This window comes from Ictidomys tridecemlineatus, chromosome 7 (assembly GCF_052094955.1).
Source record: "Ictidomys tridecemlineatus isolate mIctTri1 chromosome 7, mIctTri1.hap1, whole genome shotgun sequence".
Classification (NCBI taxonomy): domain Eukaryota; kingdom Metazoa; phylum Chordata; class Mammalia; order Rodentia; family Sciuridae; genus Ictidomys; species Ictidomys tridecemlineatus.
In genome coordinates this window covers 131,094,316-131,107,381 of record NC_135483.1, presented here as the reverse complement: position 1 = coordinate 131,107,381, position 13,066 = coordinate 131,094,316, and the positions used below count along the sequence as shown (strand labels likewise).

General features: G+C 31.2%; 1 protein-coding gene across 5 annotated transcripts in view; it reads right to left on the bottom strand.

Annotated features, from left to right (window-relative positions):
* Psmd14 (proteasome 26S subunit, non-ATPase 14) overlaps nucleotides 1–13,066 on the bottom strand; it is a 107,803-nt gene that overhangs the window by 31,647 nt on the left and 63,090 nt on the right. For all 5 annotated transcript variants that reach the window (XM_078017479.1, XM_021729868.3, XM_005315756.4 and 2 more), the window contains 4 exons: nucleotides 10,945–11,016; nucleotides 10,593–10,712; nucleotides 8,477–8,547; nucleotides 7,206–7,356 (listed from right to left, as the gene is read on the bottom strand). In XM_078017479.1, the coding sequence (XP_077873605.1) occupies nucleotides 7,206–7,356; nucleotides 8,477–8,547; nucleotides 10,593–10,712; nucleotides 10,945–11,016 (414 nt within the window). The remainder of the gene's footprint in view (nucleotides 1–7,205; nucleotides 7,357–8,476; nucleotides 8,548–10,592; nucleotides 10,713–10,944; nucleotides 11,017–13,066) is intronic.

The window sequence follows — 13,066 nt, the reverse complement described above, 5'->3', positions numbered from 1 at the left end:
ATTATTTTCTAGTTAAGCAACCTAGGAAAAGTTATTTTAACCTCTCAATCTCTGCTCAGGAATGAGTGATCAGAGTTGGTAATAAGATTAAATAATATATGTGATAAGATTAAATAAAATAATCTATGTAATTGTGTGATCATGGAGCTTCCCAATTCAGATCTTTCTTCTAAAGAACATGCTGTTGGGAACAACTGGTTCACAACTTCCAGCTGTTACACTTTTGGATCCACTGAGCATTGACACCAGGTCCATGCATCCCTCTGCAGATCCCAGCAAATGATTAAGCACAACAGTGGTACTAGAACTTAGCCATTCCTGCCCCCCAAAAGGGATTTTTCTGAAGAGCAACTTGGCTCATGGACTCTCCATCAATTTAGCCGAAACATTCTCAAAATTATCCTGCAGTATGAGGCTTTTTCTGCCTAATCCTACCATCCCTTCTTCTCTTTTCATAGGGTCAAACTTGTATAACAGATTAAACATTCTTCCCTTTATTCATTATGAGTAGCCTCCAAATAAAACAAAGCAAAATACTGCATTTGTAAATAGTGTGAAAAGTTGGAAAAAATTACCCTAAAATTAAATTATAAGCTTGACATTCAGAGTTATTTGGCATATGAAAAGAAAATCAATAGTAAAACAAGAAAATACAGTTTCTTACAAACAACCCAAATTAAAATAAAAGTAGCTAGGTATACAAAATATTATCTCTTTTTTAAAATGACTTAATATGCCTAGAATCTTGACACTCCTGCATGATAGGTGTTTCTAGAATCTTATGTGACAAATAAACAGTGAACTTAAAATTGAGCTCCTCAGGGGCCTACTAATGAGCTTCAAAGAAACTATCACCTATGAATCATTGGTCTGATACCAACTCAGAGTGCCAATTCTAACTGATGGCTATTCAGTCAACCTACATAAAATGAACAAGAGACTTCAGATTCTTTTCTAGTATACAAACTAAGGCAACACAAAACTGGTATACCCATAGATAGTTCTGTATAAAGTAAAGGATTATAAGACCCTAGTGACCAAAAACATGCTAACATGGCAGTAGGGCAGGTAAATGAGAGGAATAAAAGGTTTATATTCCTTCAAATTATCATCTTTCAATAGGCAAAAGCATTAAGTATGAAAAATGTGTGATAAAGTCAATTAATTCACTTTTATGCATTTTTATTTTGGTTAATTAAATTGATTAAATACTATATAAAACTGTCTTGCCTAATCCACTCAATAATCAAGAAGTAGGCTATTATTGATAACAAAATGTTATCAATTTATGAGATTCAGAGAACTTAAGTAAATCCATTCCACATTTTTGTGGCAAAAAAAAAAAAAAAAAAAACCTCCAAGAAAGCATTTTTGGTTACTATATAAGTTTTACCATTCAGGTTTTTTTTCCTATAAGAAACTTAAAAAAAAAGGAAATTAATTATCTGTAAAAATCTAATCATTAACTTTAACATTATTTATTCCCACTTTTCTTATCAATGCTTAGTTTTTAATTCCTGAGCACACTTCCATGGCATGGGAAATTGAAAAATTCAATTTAAAACACTGACTGGTGCTTAATTTGGAATAAAAACTGCATAAGTCAAGCTATCTTGAATGGGAAAAGTGGCAGTGAGCACCTGTTAATCAGCTTACTAGAAGCTTAACAATAATCACTGAGGAAGAACCTTGAAGAAAATTTACCATAACCAATATCCTCCTTAGTATATTATGATGATAACACACTAAACCTGTCAAAACCAAATCCCAGGTCCAGAAAAGTACTAATTAACAACGGCTAAAGTCAAATCATCTAGGATACAATCCTTAATATATGTGACATCCCTGAAATGGCATCTGTATATTCTTCTGTATAAAATTGGCATTAAGGGAGTAAATATTTTTTTCTATATCTTCAGTGCATGCCTGGCACACAGTAGTGATCAACAAGTGTCTAAATGACCAGGAATAATTAGAAAACTAATGAAATGACATTCAATAAACTAGAGCCAATAAATAATATTCTTATACATAATGGGCTATTGTCTTAAAGGTTTTTACTGTTTTTAATGAAACAGTTGGATTCAAACTAACTTGAAGCATATCTGTATCATTTAAAATGCACAGCAAGTCCTAAGGCAAAATAAATTAGTTCAGAGACATTAATTCAGAAGTTTTAGATTAAAAGAATTCCACTTAGAACTGTTAACTCTATATAAGATTCACTGTCTTAAAATTTTAAATATAAAATGCCTTTTACCTTTCTAGCTGAAATTTTTTGATTATATCTACTAAATAAATGCTATAGTATAGCATGAATTTTAAAATCAGGCACATTAGGATTTGTAATATTTTATAGATATTCTAACAAAATCTTGAGAATTTTATAAAACTTCAAGCTGATAATTAATAAGAAGCAAACAAAAGATATGCTATCACTACTTTTAGAAGATAAATAACATGTTGAACTTGAATTCTGATCTGATTATATAATGTTCAAATTCATCAAGACTAATAATATCCATTAGCAAACTGTTTAACTAACTCTCAATCTCATTTCAGTCATTTGAATAAATGACTATATGACTGCTAACAAAAATTACCAGAACTCACAAAATTTAGTTTTTTTAAATGCTGAAAGCTAAAAAAAAAAAAAAAAAGAAAAGGATGGGTAACAGCTGAACACTGACAGACACATTCATTTCTTGATTGTATTTATGAATAAAGTACTCTTTGCAACACATATTTTTTGTTGCTGTTGTTGTTGTTTGGTACTGGGGAACCAACCCAGGGCCTTGCAAATACTGGGTAAGTGCTCTGTCAATGAGCTATATCCACAGTCCTGCCAGGAATTGTAAATTCCAAGATAAGAAACTGTTTCTCCCCTCAAAGAGGTTCCAATCTTGTGGAGGGGAGACATTTATACAGATGAGTAGAAGACAAAATGGTTAAACTATTATTTGATTATTTTAAAACCTCCACCATCTTAAAACAGAATTTCTAATACAAAATTTCATGGAAAAGTAAAACTTTTGCTCCCTAATTCCCAAAAAGGACTCAAGCTTCTTGATGTCTGAAAATAACACATAAGGTCTTAGAACATTCGTTCCTTAACTCATTCCTCCTATTATTTGCATTTATTCTCCAGAGACCCATCTTCCCATATGATGCAAACTCTTCTTTTGCTTTTTAGTTTCTTGGCACCAGGGATTGAACCCAGGGTCACTTAACCACGGAGCCACATCCCCAATCCTTTTAATATTTTTATATTTTATTTTAAGACAGGGTCTCACTGAGTGGCTTAGGGCCTCACTAAGTTGCTAAAGCTGGCTTCAAACTTGCAATCATCCTGCCTCAACCTCCCAAGTCACTGGGATTAGAGGCATGGACCATCAAAATGATATCCCATTCATCAAACTTCACCCCCAGTTTCATCTACTTAGTACAGCATATACTATTTTCTTATTTGCACTTAACACATCTGAAAAATTTAATTTGCATTTACCATTTTTTACTACAAAGTAATATTTTATTGTATACTGGCACATACAAGATTCTGAATAAATATTTGCTGAATTACTTCTACCTCTAGCAACCAATTTAATACTGACGGAAACAAGCAATAACAGTATAATTTATACTGTATTTGTATGCAATGCAGGATATCAGTATATAATTGGTAGAATGTTATCCTGCCCACTAGTGACACTAAATGTATATGAATTGTCTTCTCAAAGAGACAGATTTTATTTATTTTGTGTCCCAGAATCATTGGCATATACACATATCAGTCAAACATAAGAAATACTGATCTGCAATTAAATAAGTATCACATTTTAAAAGCATCTATTGAGTATTTCTGATCAGATTAAATATAAATATATATTTCAAGAAAACCCAGCCAGTGTAAGGAAGTAATTAGACTAATAGTCATTAGTTTTTTCTTGTTTTCAAAATAAGAAAAAATTGATTTCTGGTAGTAGGTAATATATACACATTTTACTAACACGAATTATGTCAAGGAGAATGAGTTCTCTATGGCAGAAATACATTTTAATAAATATATTTAAATATCAAAACCAAGCTATAGGTTAGTTTTATCATTTTGTTCAAAGTAATCATTGTTCTTGGAATGAAGAAGTCAGTCACATTATAGATTGAATTAACTTCCTAATTTGCTGGGTTAATAAAGTCCAGTCATGGGCTGAATATATAAAATAACAAAACATTGAAGCAGAATACTTAAAACTATTTCACTGAGTAGTTTAGAGCAAAACTTGCTTGTAATTTCTGAGCTTTGCTCCATTTAAATTATGAATGCAATTAGTAATGATTTTTACCTATAACATTTAAAAACATTAATAGTACTGTATAACATACAAGGTAATATGATTTTTTTATGCTGTATGGTCTCATTTGTCCTAGGGATGTCACAAAAGCTGACAGGGATCAATCTTCTATATTGTTTTATAAAATTAGTAGAACACAAACCACATGAAAAATATCAATTAGTACATAAAACTATAAATAACCATTGAAAACTCAGATAAAATATATAGCTCTTTCCTCTGGCTTATGTGAAGGGAGTGATGCCTAGCCACAACAACTTAAGGAAAAGCCCTGCAATAACATCTGGTATTCATTTTTCATTACTGAGTTACTTTGATTATATAATTCATAATAGCATAATATTAAACAGCCAGTAAAAAAGGTTGAGCTCTGAAATTTTATAAACTTGGATTTGTATTCTTATTTGCTGCTACATCCTAGTCTGATTCTGGCAAAGTAATCTCTCTAATTTTTAAAAATCATTTGTTTGATGAAATGTAATAGTGCCTATTTGAAAGATTACTGTAATGAATAAGTTAAAATGGTTATTACTATAATACCTGGCAAAAGCAATTATTCAATAAAACACAATTAAGTCCCTCTAAAATAAAATTTATTGTGAATGCATTGAAATTACAAAGAAAAAATCCATGCTTATCTTACCACTCAAAACAAGAGGCAACAGAATTTTAAAAACCAGAAATATAAAAATATACAGAAAGGTTTTTAAAACCATGAATAGATACCCAATTTACATCATTTACGCATAGATTTTCATTTTAACTCCTGATCTAATGATTGCCTTACTAAATATTTAGACAGACCTGATAAGTCACATGCAGGGAAGGGAGAGACTCTTATATGCTATTTTTCATTTTTGTAAGTTTATATTCTTAACTTTAATAATTTTAATGAAAATAACCTGGTTATACACTTACTAGTATTTAATTTGATTCATAGTGTTGAGAGGTTTTGACACTGAAAGAATCATAAATTACCACCAAATCCAGACACCATATAGATGAAACTGCATTATTAACAAAAAACTGGATCATTATTTAGGGTGATATATAATTATATTAAATTTTTAATTTTTTTCATGACATAAAATAGATATCTATGATTTCATAAATTTTTGAACTTTTAAAAACCAGATTTAACATTTGAAAGTATATAATTAGTGTATCTTAAGTAAAATCTACTCTTAATATGAAGTATATCTAATTAAAATAGTGCAAATTCTAATATTACACAATATTTAAAATTAGGTTATGAAACTGAAATTGCCATTTAAAATTAAGCTTCAACTATTACTTGTAACTTACTGTGGTAGAGGGGGTTTATGGGATAATTTAATATTTCTAAAATATTGTTAATTTAATTAGTACTTGAGTTTTTTTAAAAGGTTCCTTAAATACCAAATAATTATATGTAAGAGGTATTATACAGTACTTTAATTTATAAAACTAATAAAAATGAAGTTTTTTCAATTCCTTTTATTTGTATCATTTAAGTAGCAATATACTTAGAAAAAGTAAATAAATTGGAATATAGGCATACAGAAGTATCAGAAGTTAACCATTCTGAATTATCTAGTATATCAGTTTCTATTATTATTTTTGTGGATCGTTTCTGCCTCTGAAAAGCTAAATCACACCTAATAGGATCATGTTTTTAGAGAAGACCTCAATTTTTATACATCCTAATAATATGATGACAGAAAACATTCCACTTCAAATTCCTAACAGATAAAAACACTACATTTTAAGAGCCATGTTTAGTTTGTTTGAGCTGGAGAGCAGATGTAAATGTAATCCACACTACTATCAAACTCCAGGTCTGATAGATATCAAGCTAATTTTTATTTCTAAGTACTTTAAAAATTATTTGTAAAACTAGCATAAAAAGGATTCCATAAATGTATTGTGATTTTATTTTAACAATTATTCTACACTACAATGGAAGTACATGCTCAAACAAGACACCTCAGCAGTATTTTAAAGCAGTAACCACCTAGCCAATTTCTGTATGTTCTGTAGTTTTTCTAATCCACTCTCCCTGTGGTTGAGCAAAATCGAATTGCCTCTCACATTTGCAGACAGCTCTGTGAAGGTGATAATAGAGCTGCTCCCTGCTGTCATGAGGCAGGAAATAGGAAAATGGCATATGGGGCTAGAAAGAAATAAAAAAAAAAAAAAAGAAAGAAAAGAAAAGAAAGAAACAAGAGAAAAGAAAAGAAAAAAGAAAGAAAGAAAGAACAACAGAAAGAACTAAATAAGAACAAAAGAGATTTTAACAAAGAACTATAACCCAACATACTTTGCAAGTTAATCTCTTTTCAGAATCATTTACATATTTAATCATTCATCTGCATCCTCACTCCAAACATGTGAATGGTTGATACCAAGTCTTTGGGGCAAGTTTTCATTGTCTAAAACCTTTGGAAAACACAACTCCAGAGTATGCCCCTCACAATATCAATGAAACAGAGCCCTTAATAGTGATTTTGAAGATGTACTGATTCCAAATTCACCAGAAAATAAAGATAGAGAAATGATTATCAAGATATTAATAAAATGTATATAGCAGACTTTTAATATGGATTAACACTTTCAATTTTAGGAAATTTTTAAAAATCAAAGATACTCGTTTACAACAGTAGGTGATTAAAGTAACAACATATCCCTAAATAGTTAAATTACTAATAATACCAAGGCATATTTATGGACTGGTACACTTGTTTGGTTATTTTAATAAACAGACAGTGGTTTTCTGTGTAATTAAGACTCCTGCTTTAAAACAAAATGGATTTTTATTTAAAGTATGTGTAAACAGAATGTGGCAGTAGATGGCAATAAAGATAGAAATGACTCTACCTTTCCTTTTACACTCTGAATGGGATCCACAACCACTGCCACAGCTCTCTCCGACAAGGCTTCAAAGCTCTGCTGAGTGTTGATATCCACACCAGAAAGCCAACAACCAAAGCCAGGGTGACTGTGATACCAACCAACAACCATCTCAGGCCTGAAACAAAGAGGGCATTCAGACACTCAGAACAGAACAAGTAATACATTTATGATATGAAAAGAAACAACACACTAACAGGGTATAAATTAAGAAGAGATGAAAAACACACAGGTGTGAAAAAGCACCATTAGAAACTCTGAAATCCTACACCATATTATCCAGAAAACATGGAAATGAATAAGTGTGACAAAGGAGTGCTATCATTAAGAGATGCACATTAGCAGTGGTAGATAAGGCTTTCAGTTTTTCACCTTGTTACCACACTTTCTCAGAGCCAGTTTTTACCCTTTCAGCATTCAAGTAAATATCTACTCTTTAACTCCTTAGCTCTGGGAGTTGGATTTTCCAGACACAGAGTACATTTTTAACAATGGACACCAGGATCCACTGTTGTGAAAGGATTAAATATCAATTAAACCAGCAGTAGAACTAGGAACTCAGTCAAAAACCAATTTGCACTGTTCTGCTCAGCTGCTGAGCCTTTTGCTAACACTAATTTTGAAGTTTTTTCCACAGTAGAAGAATTTGAGCAAGAGAATGGCAACTACTGAGATTTAGTCTGAGAAAAAAAAACTTAAGAATATCTGGGTTTTACTTTCTCTATCTTTAAAACTCATGTCTACAAATAAATATACTTGAAGATTCAGAATCTAATTCAGTTACAACTATCAAATACACACAACATACAAGTCCTTCAATTACAAGTGTCTAGACAGTAACTCTATATGCTAAACAGAGAGAAGCCTCAGCTCAAGCTTACTACTTGACAGTCAAGAATTCTAAAATGAGGCAGTTCTCTGACTGGCAGATTTCTTTCATTCTAGAGGGAAGAAATACTACACAAGCAGTATATTAACCTGATACTAAAAGATACTTTTATATTGATTCCTAGGAATGATACTCATAAACATCCATGACTTCAGGATATGTTTCTAAAGATATCTCCCATTTTTTTTAAAAAAAAAGATCAACTGGGCTGGGGTTGTGGCTCAGCGACAAACCACTCGCCTAGCACGTGGGTTTGATCCTTAGTACCAGATAAAAATAAATAAATAAAATAAAGGTCCAACTACAACTAATAAGTAAATAAATAAATATGATCAATTGAACTACTTACCTTCCTGTTTGCTTCAACATATCCAACATTTTGGCTTGGAAAACTGGATCAACTGCTTCTACACTGACACCCTAGTTTAGAAAGGAAAAAAAGTAATTACTTTTTTATAACTTTGAAAAAAATGAAACTTTATTTATACTTCTGTTAGTTAATGAGTTAATACAACATTCAGGATCCTTTAAGAGTTTATGGCTATTTCTATGTATATATTTATCAAAAATGCCAAATAATTTAACCAGCTATGATTTTTGGTTAGACCTATGTAGGCAAACATATTTCCTAATGTCATCCTCTGATAACTGATAAAGACTACAAATATTCAGTTATTATAATAGAAAATTATTTTTTCAAAATTTACTGCCCCAATAAAAGCAATTAAAAAACTTCCCACTGGACCCAAGCCTGTTAAAATGTTCTATTTTTCTAATTTAACCAAAACAAGATTTTAGCACATGAAAGAATAAAGAGGGCTCATATTATCTAGCTGATTGCCATTATAACTCCCACAAGTTGTCTTCTAACATCTGGAATCTAAGCACCTCTGCCCCAAAGCTAACAGTAATGGAATTCCAACAAAGAGTGCATCCTTTGAAAACAATCTGATGTGTTTTTGTTTTTTTTAAACAGTTTAAAAGGAGACAATGAAAAAGGGGAAGGTGAGGGAAAGGGAAAAGAGTGGGAAAAGGAAAAGGTGGAGAGGAAAGGACCAGGAGGAATATGCAATAGAGACATATCTCTTTATGAGAAAGTTTGCTGACTCTTGGGCCAGAAGAAAAATTTCCTAATTCTACTACATTATGCAAATATGGGGATCAAAATATTCTATTTTATACAGTCATATAAACATTTACATGGAAATTATTATATTAAAACCTAAGAACCATTTACTATAATAGGTATCTACATAATGACAGAAATAATTTTATTATGTGTTTCATATATCTAACATGAAAAAGATAGATAGTTACAAGTAATAATAATCTGTGGTTTAAATCTAAATATTTAGTTAATATGTAGTGTTCCTCTAAGTCAAAATGAACAAAAACAAATACAATGGATGTCTAGATGGACAAAATTCAAAAATTAGTGTATTTCAACAAATTACTCCAAAGAAAATGTTGTATATTTTTCTATTATTTTATATTACATTAGATATATATTGCACTCTGTGGTAAATATTCTATTTAAAATGTTTGTTGTATACATAATGCATCACTTAAAAATAATTTGTTCTCTAGTATGTACCTTATCAAAGCAAACTCAGTAAGAATCTTCAAATAGAGCAAACAGCTTTATGACAACATTTTTTAAAGTAGATATTTTACAAGGCTCAATAAGAGAAGTGTTGCAGAACAGAGAAAAAACTCCATCAGAAAAATAAACTTTTTAAAGCAAATAGGTGAGAAGAATACATGTGTTATTTTTTGGAAGGTAAATAGAATGGTTATGGAATGTCTATTTTTAAATCTAAATGCACATGTTATCTACATTAAGTCTAATGCATTAAAAAAAGTAAAATAACAAAAAAACTTTAGAAAGATTAACATTTTAATAAAGAGGCAGAGTAAGCAACTTTCAAAACTCATATAGAGTGTGGTTCATATAAACAAATTATCATACCTAACTAAAAAGAACTAAGATCCTCCATAGTTTTTTGGTTTTGGTTTTTTACTAATTTTTACTAATATTTTTAACAGGAAAATCTTAAAAGTCATTCATTACCATATATAAAAAGTAAAAATAAGGGCATGTTTTAAGACCATGTAAACAAGATATGAGGACTAGTTAATATACAGAATCTAAAATCTATTGAAATAAGTGTTCAAACTAATCAAACTAGAATCATGCTTTTAGTTAGTTGCTAACTTTTAAGTCCAATATGGTTTGCTAATTAAAGATGAAGGAACAAGTAAAGGGATTTTAGCATTACCACCATCCAGTTTGGAGACCTATAAGAATTCATGATGCATTTAAAGATAAATGACATATAATCTAGAAACATTAATATTAAGATTTTTTTTTCCTCATTGGAAAGACAAAACAAAATGATGAAAGTTATTTTGCACAGGAAAAGAAAAAAGATTTTCTTGCAGCAGGCAACCATAAAAGTACTCACTGTTCCTGATTGTGGCATAGCAAACACATCAATCACTCTGACTGTGTAATCATCAACAAATTCTCCAAGCATTAGACCCATAACTTCCATTGGAACTCCAGCACGGCCATGTTTTAACATCTGTAAATAGGAAGATATGTGGACACAAAATGTATTCAAGACTTTTGGTCTCTTTTTGTTTGTTTTTAAAAATAATCTAATTTTTCTTCAGTGGAATTAAAAGTCTATTTTATAGCTGTGCCTAAAATAATACGTAAGTTTGAGGGGATAAAGATGGCAAATATACCAAAGTAGAAGATAAGAGTAAAATCAACAGAGGTTTTTAATGCAAGTAACTCCATTCATAACTTACTTTTAACAGAGCCAGGGAAGAGATATAGACTTGTTCTGCTGTGTCCACTGCAGGAGCATCTGTAGGAGGCCCCTAGAAACAAGTACATCAAGTATTATACACAGAGTATAGGAGTGGAAATTAAGTTACATGTCATATAAATTTGATTGTTTTAAGAGAAAAACATGTCAAACATCTTTTCATTCAGTACCAATGCAAATACTCATGTTTATAACAAATTCAAACCTTAAGAAAATACAAAAGTTAGCACTTAGAAAAGTTTCCAATGACCTTAAAGCTTCTATCTTTGAGCAATGCTAACCTATTCATGGTACAAAATAACATTTCCTATTGAAACGTGAATATAAAATGCTGTTAGACTAGCATGATTAACTGAAGGACCGAGAGAAACAACAAATCCTCTGAGCTTCTTGATTTTTAGCTAAAGATAGCACACAGATTAGGGACACAGAATTGTTTTGCTGATTCACAGATATATAGTGGGAGGGAAAGGGAAAGACTTCTAATCCCTAGGTGAAATAGCTGTGAACAACATACTCTGCACTTCACCTAATGAAGCTGCTCCCCTCTCTTCCCACAACAACAAATTTAACACAGTTGTCTCAGGCATGAACAAACTGGTTAAGTTATGAAAATATCTCCAAAATCCTGACTACTACTTTTAAAACAAATATTATTAATCTTATTACAGACTATGGAAGATACCAAGTTTCTCTGGAAAAATCTTATTCATGAAAAGAAACAAATTTCTTTTTACTCTAACTTTCAGGAACACAAAGCAACTTATAGTCCTTACCTTCAAGATGCCTACTATCTTACAATCTTATGTGATTCTTCCCACAATTAATAGACACTTTAAAAACTTCTTGCTTTTTCAGTATTGGGTAGGCTGGGAAATTATCCTGAGATGTGATTTGTACTGCCAGGTCCTGCTTTACTTAAAAGTTCTCACCTTGACAACAACTTTATTACAAATTACAAAATAAACATGTAGCTATTCAAGTTGTAACTCAATGATCTCTCTTTTACTTACTGAAATTTAACAATTGCTTTATTCTTTACAGTCCACACTTACAGGTCTATATGTATTTCTTCTATTTATATGCTAAATTCTGTGATTTGTTTTGTTTAAAAGCTCATAATAATTACTAAAACCATTAAGTATAAAAGGTTCTAGAGTAAGTTTTCTCTAAATACAAGAATGTCCAGTAAAGTGGTAAAAAAAAAAGTCAAGCCCCACAAATTTGTATTTTGATAATAAATGCCAGACAATAAAGTTTAAAAATGACAAAACTTTTCATTTATCATCGAATGCAGCTTTTTATGGGGGAGGGGAGTGCTGGGGATTTAACCCAGAGATGATTTATCACTAAGCAATTGCTGAAGCTGTCCTCCAACGTGATCCTCTGGCTTCAGCCTCCCAAATTGCTGGGATTACAATGTGCACTACCATGCCTGGTTCTACTGCAGCTTTACTGCTTATCTTTTAAACAGATAAGAATCTGTTTTAGGATGAAAACTTGGAGGCAAGCTGAGGTTCTAGGAGGTCAAAACATTGGCTGAAGTAATAATTTCAGTGATATAATCTTATTCATTTAAATAAGACAGGAAAAATTAAGCAAGATAGATGGAATGAGAGGTTTGGGAAAATAATACTATAAGGTTAGGATGATGAATACTATATTCATAACATTATTTCCTGATCTGGAGCAAATTTTAAAATTGTAATGTGGCAGGCCAGGTGCAACAGTGCACATCTGTAATCCCAGTAGCTCAGGAGGCTTAGGCAGGAGGACTGCAAGTTCAAAGACAGCCTCAGCAACTTGGTGAGGCCCTAAGCAACTTAGTAAGACCCCGTCTCAAAATTAAAAAATAAAGAAGTCTAGGAATGTGGCTCAGTGGTTAAGTGCTCCTAGGTTCAATCCTGGTATTCTGCCCCCCCCCTAAAAAAAGTATATGGAAACAAAGTTACACTGGTATCTTGACTATAGATATTAATAGTCTTTTCTCAATTTGTCAGAAAATATTTAGGAAAGAGAGAGGATTAAAACATCACATCATCACCAAAATGTGTTACTGACAGAATCCAGAAACTATTACTGCCAAAAATGAAGGAAGAAAA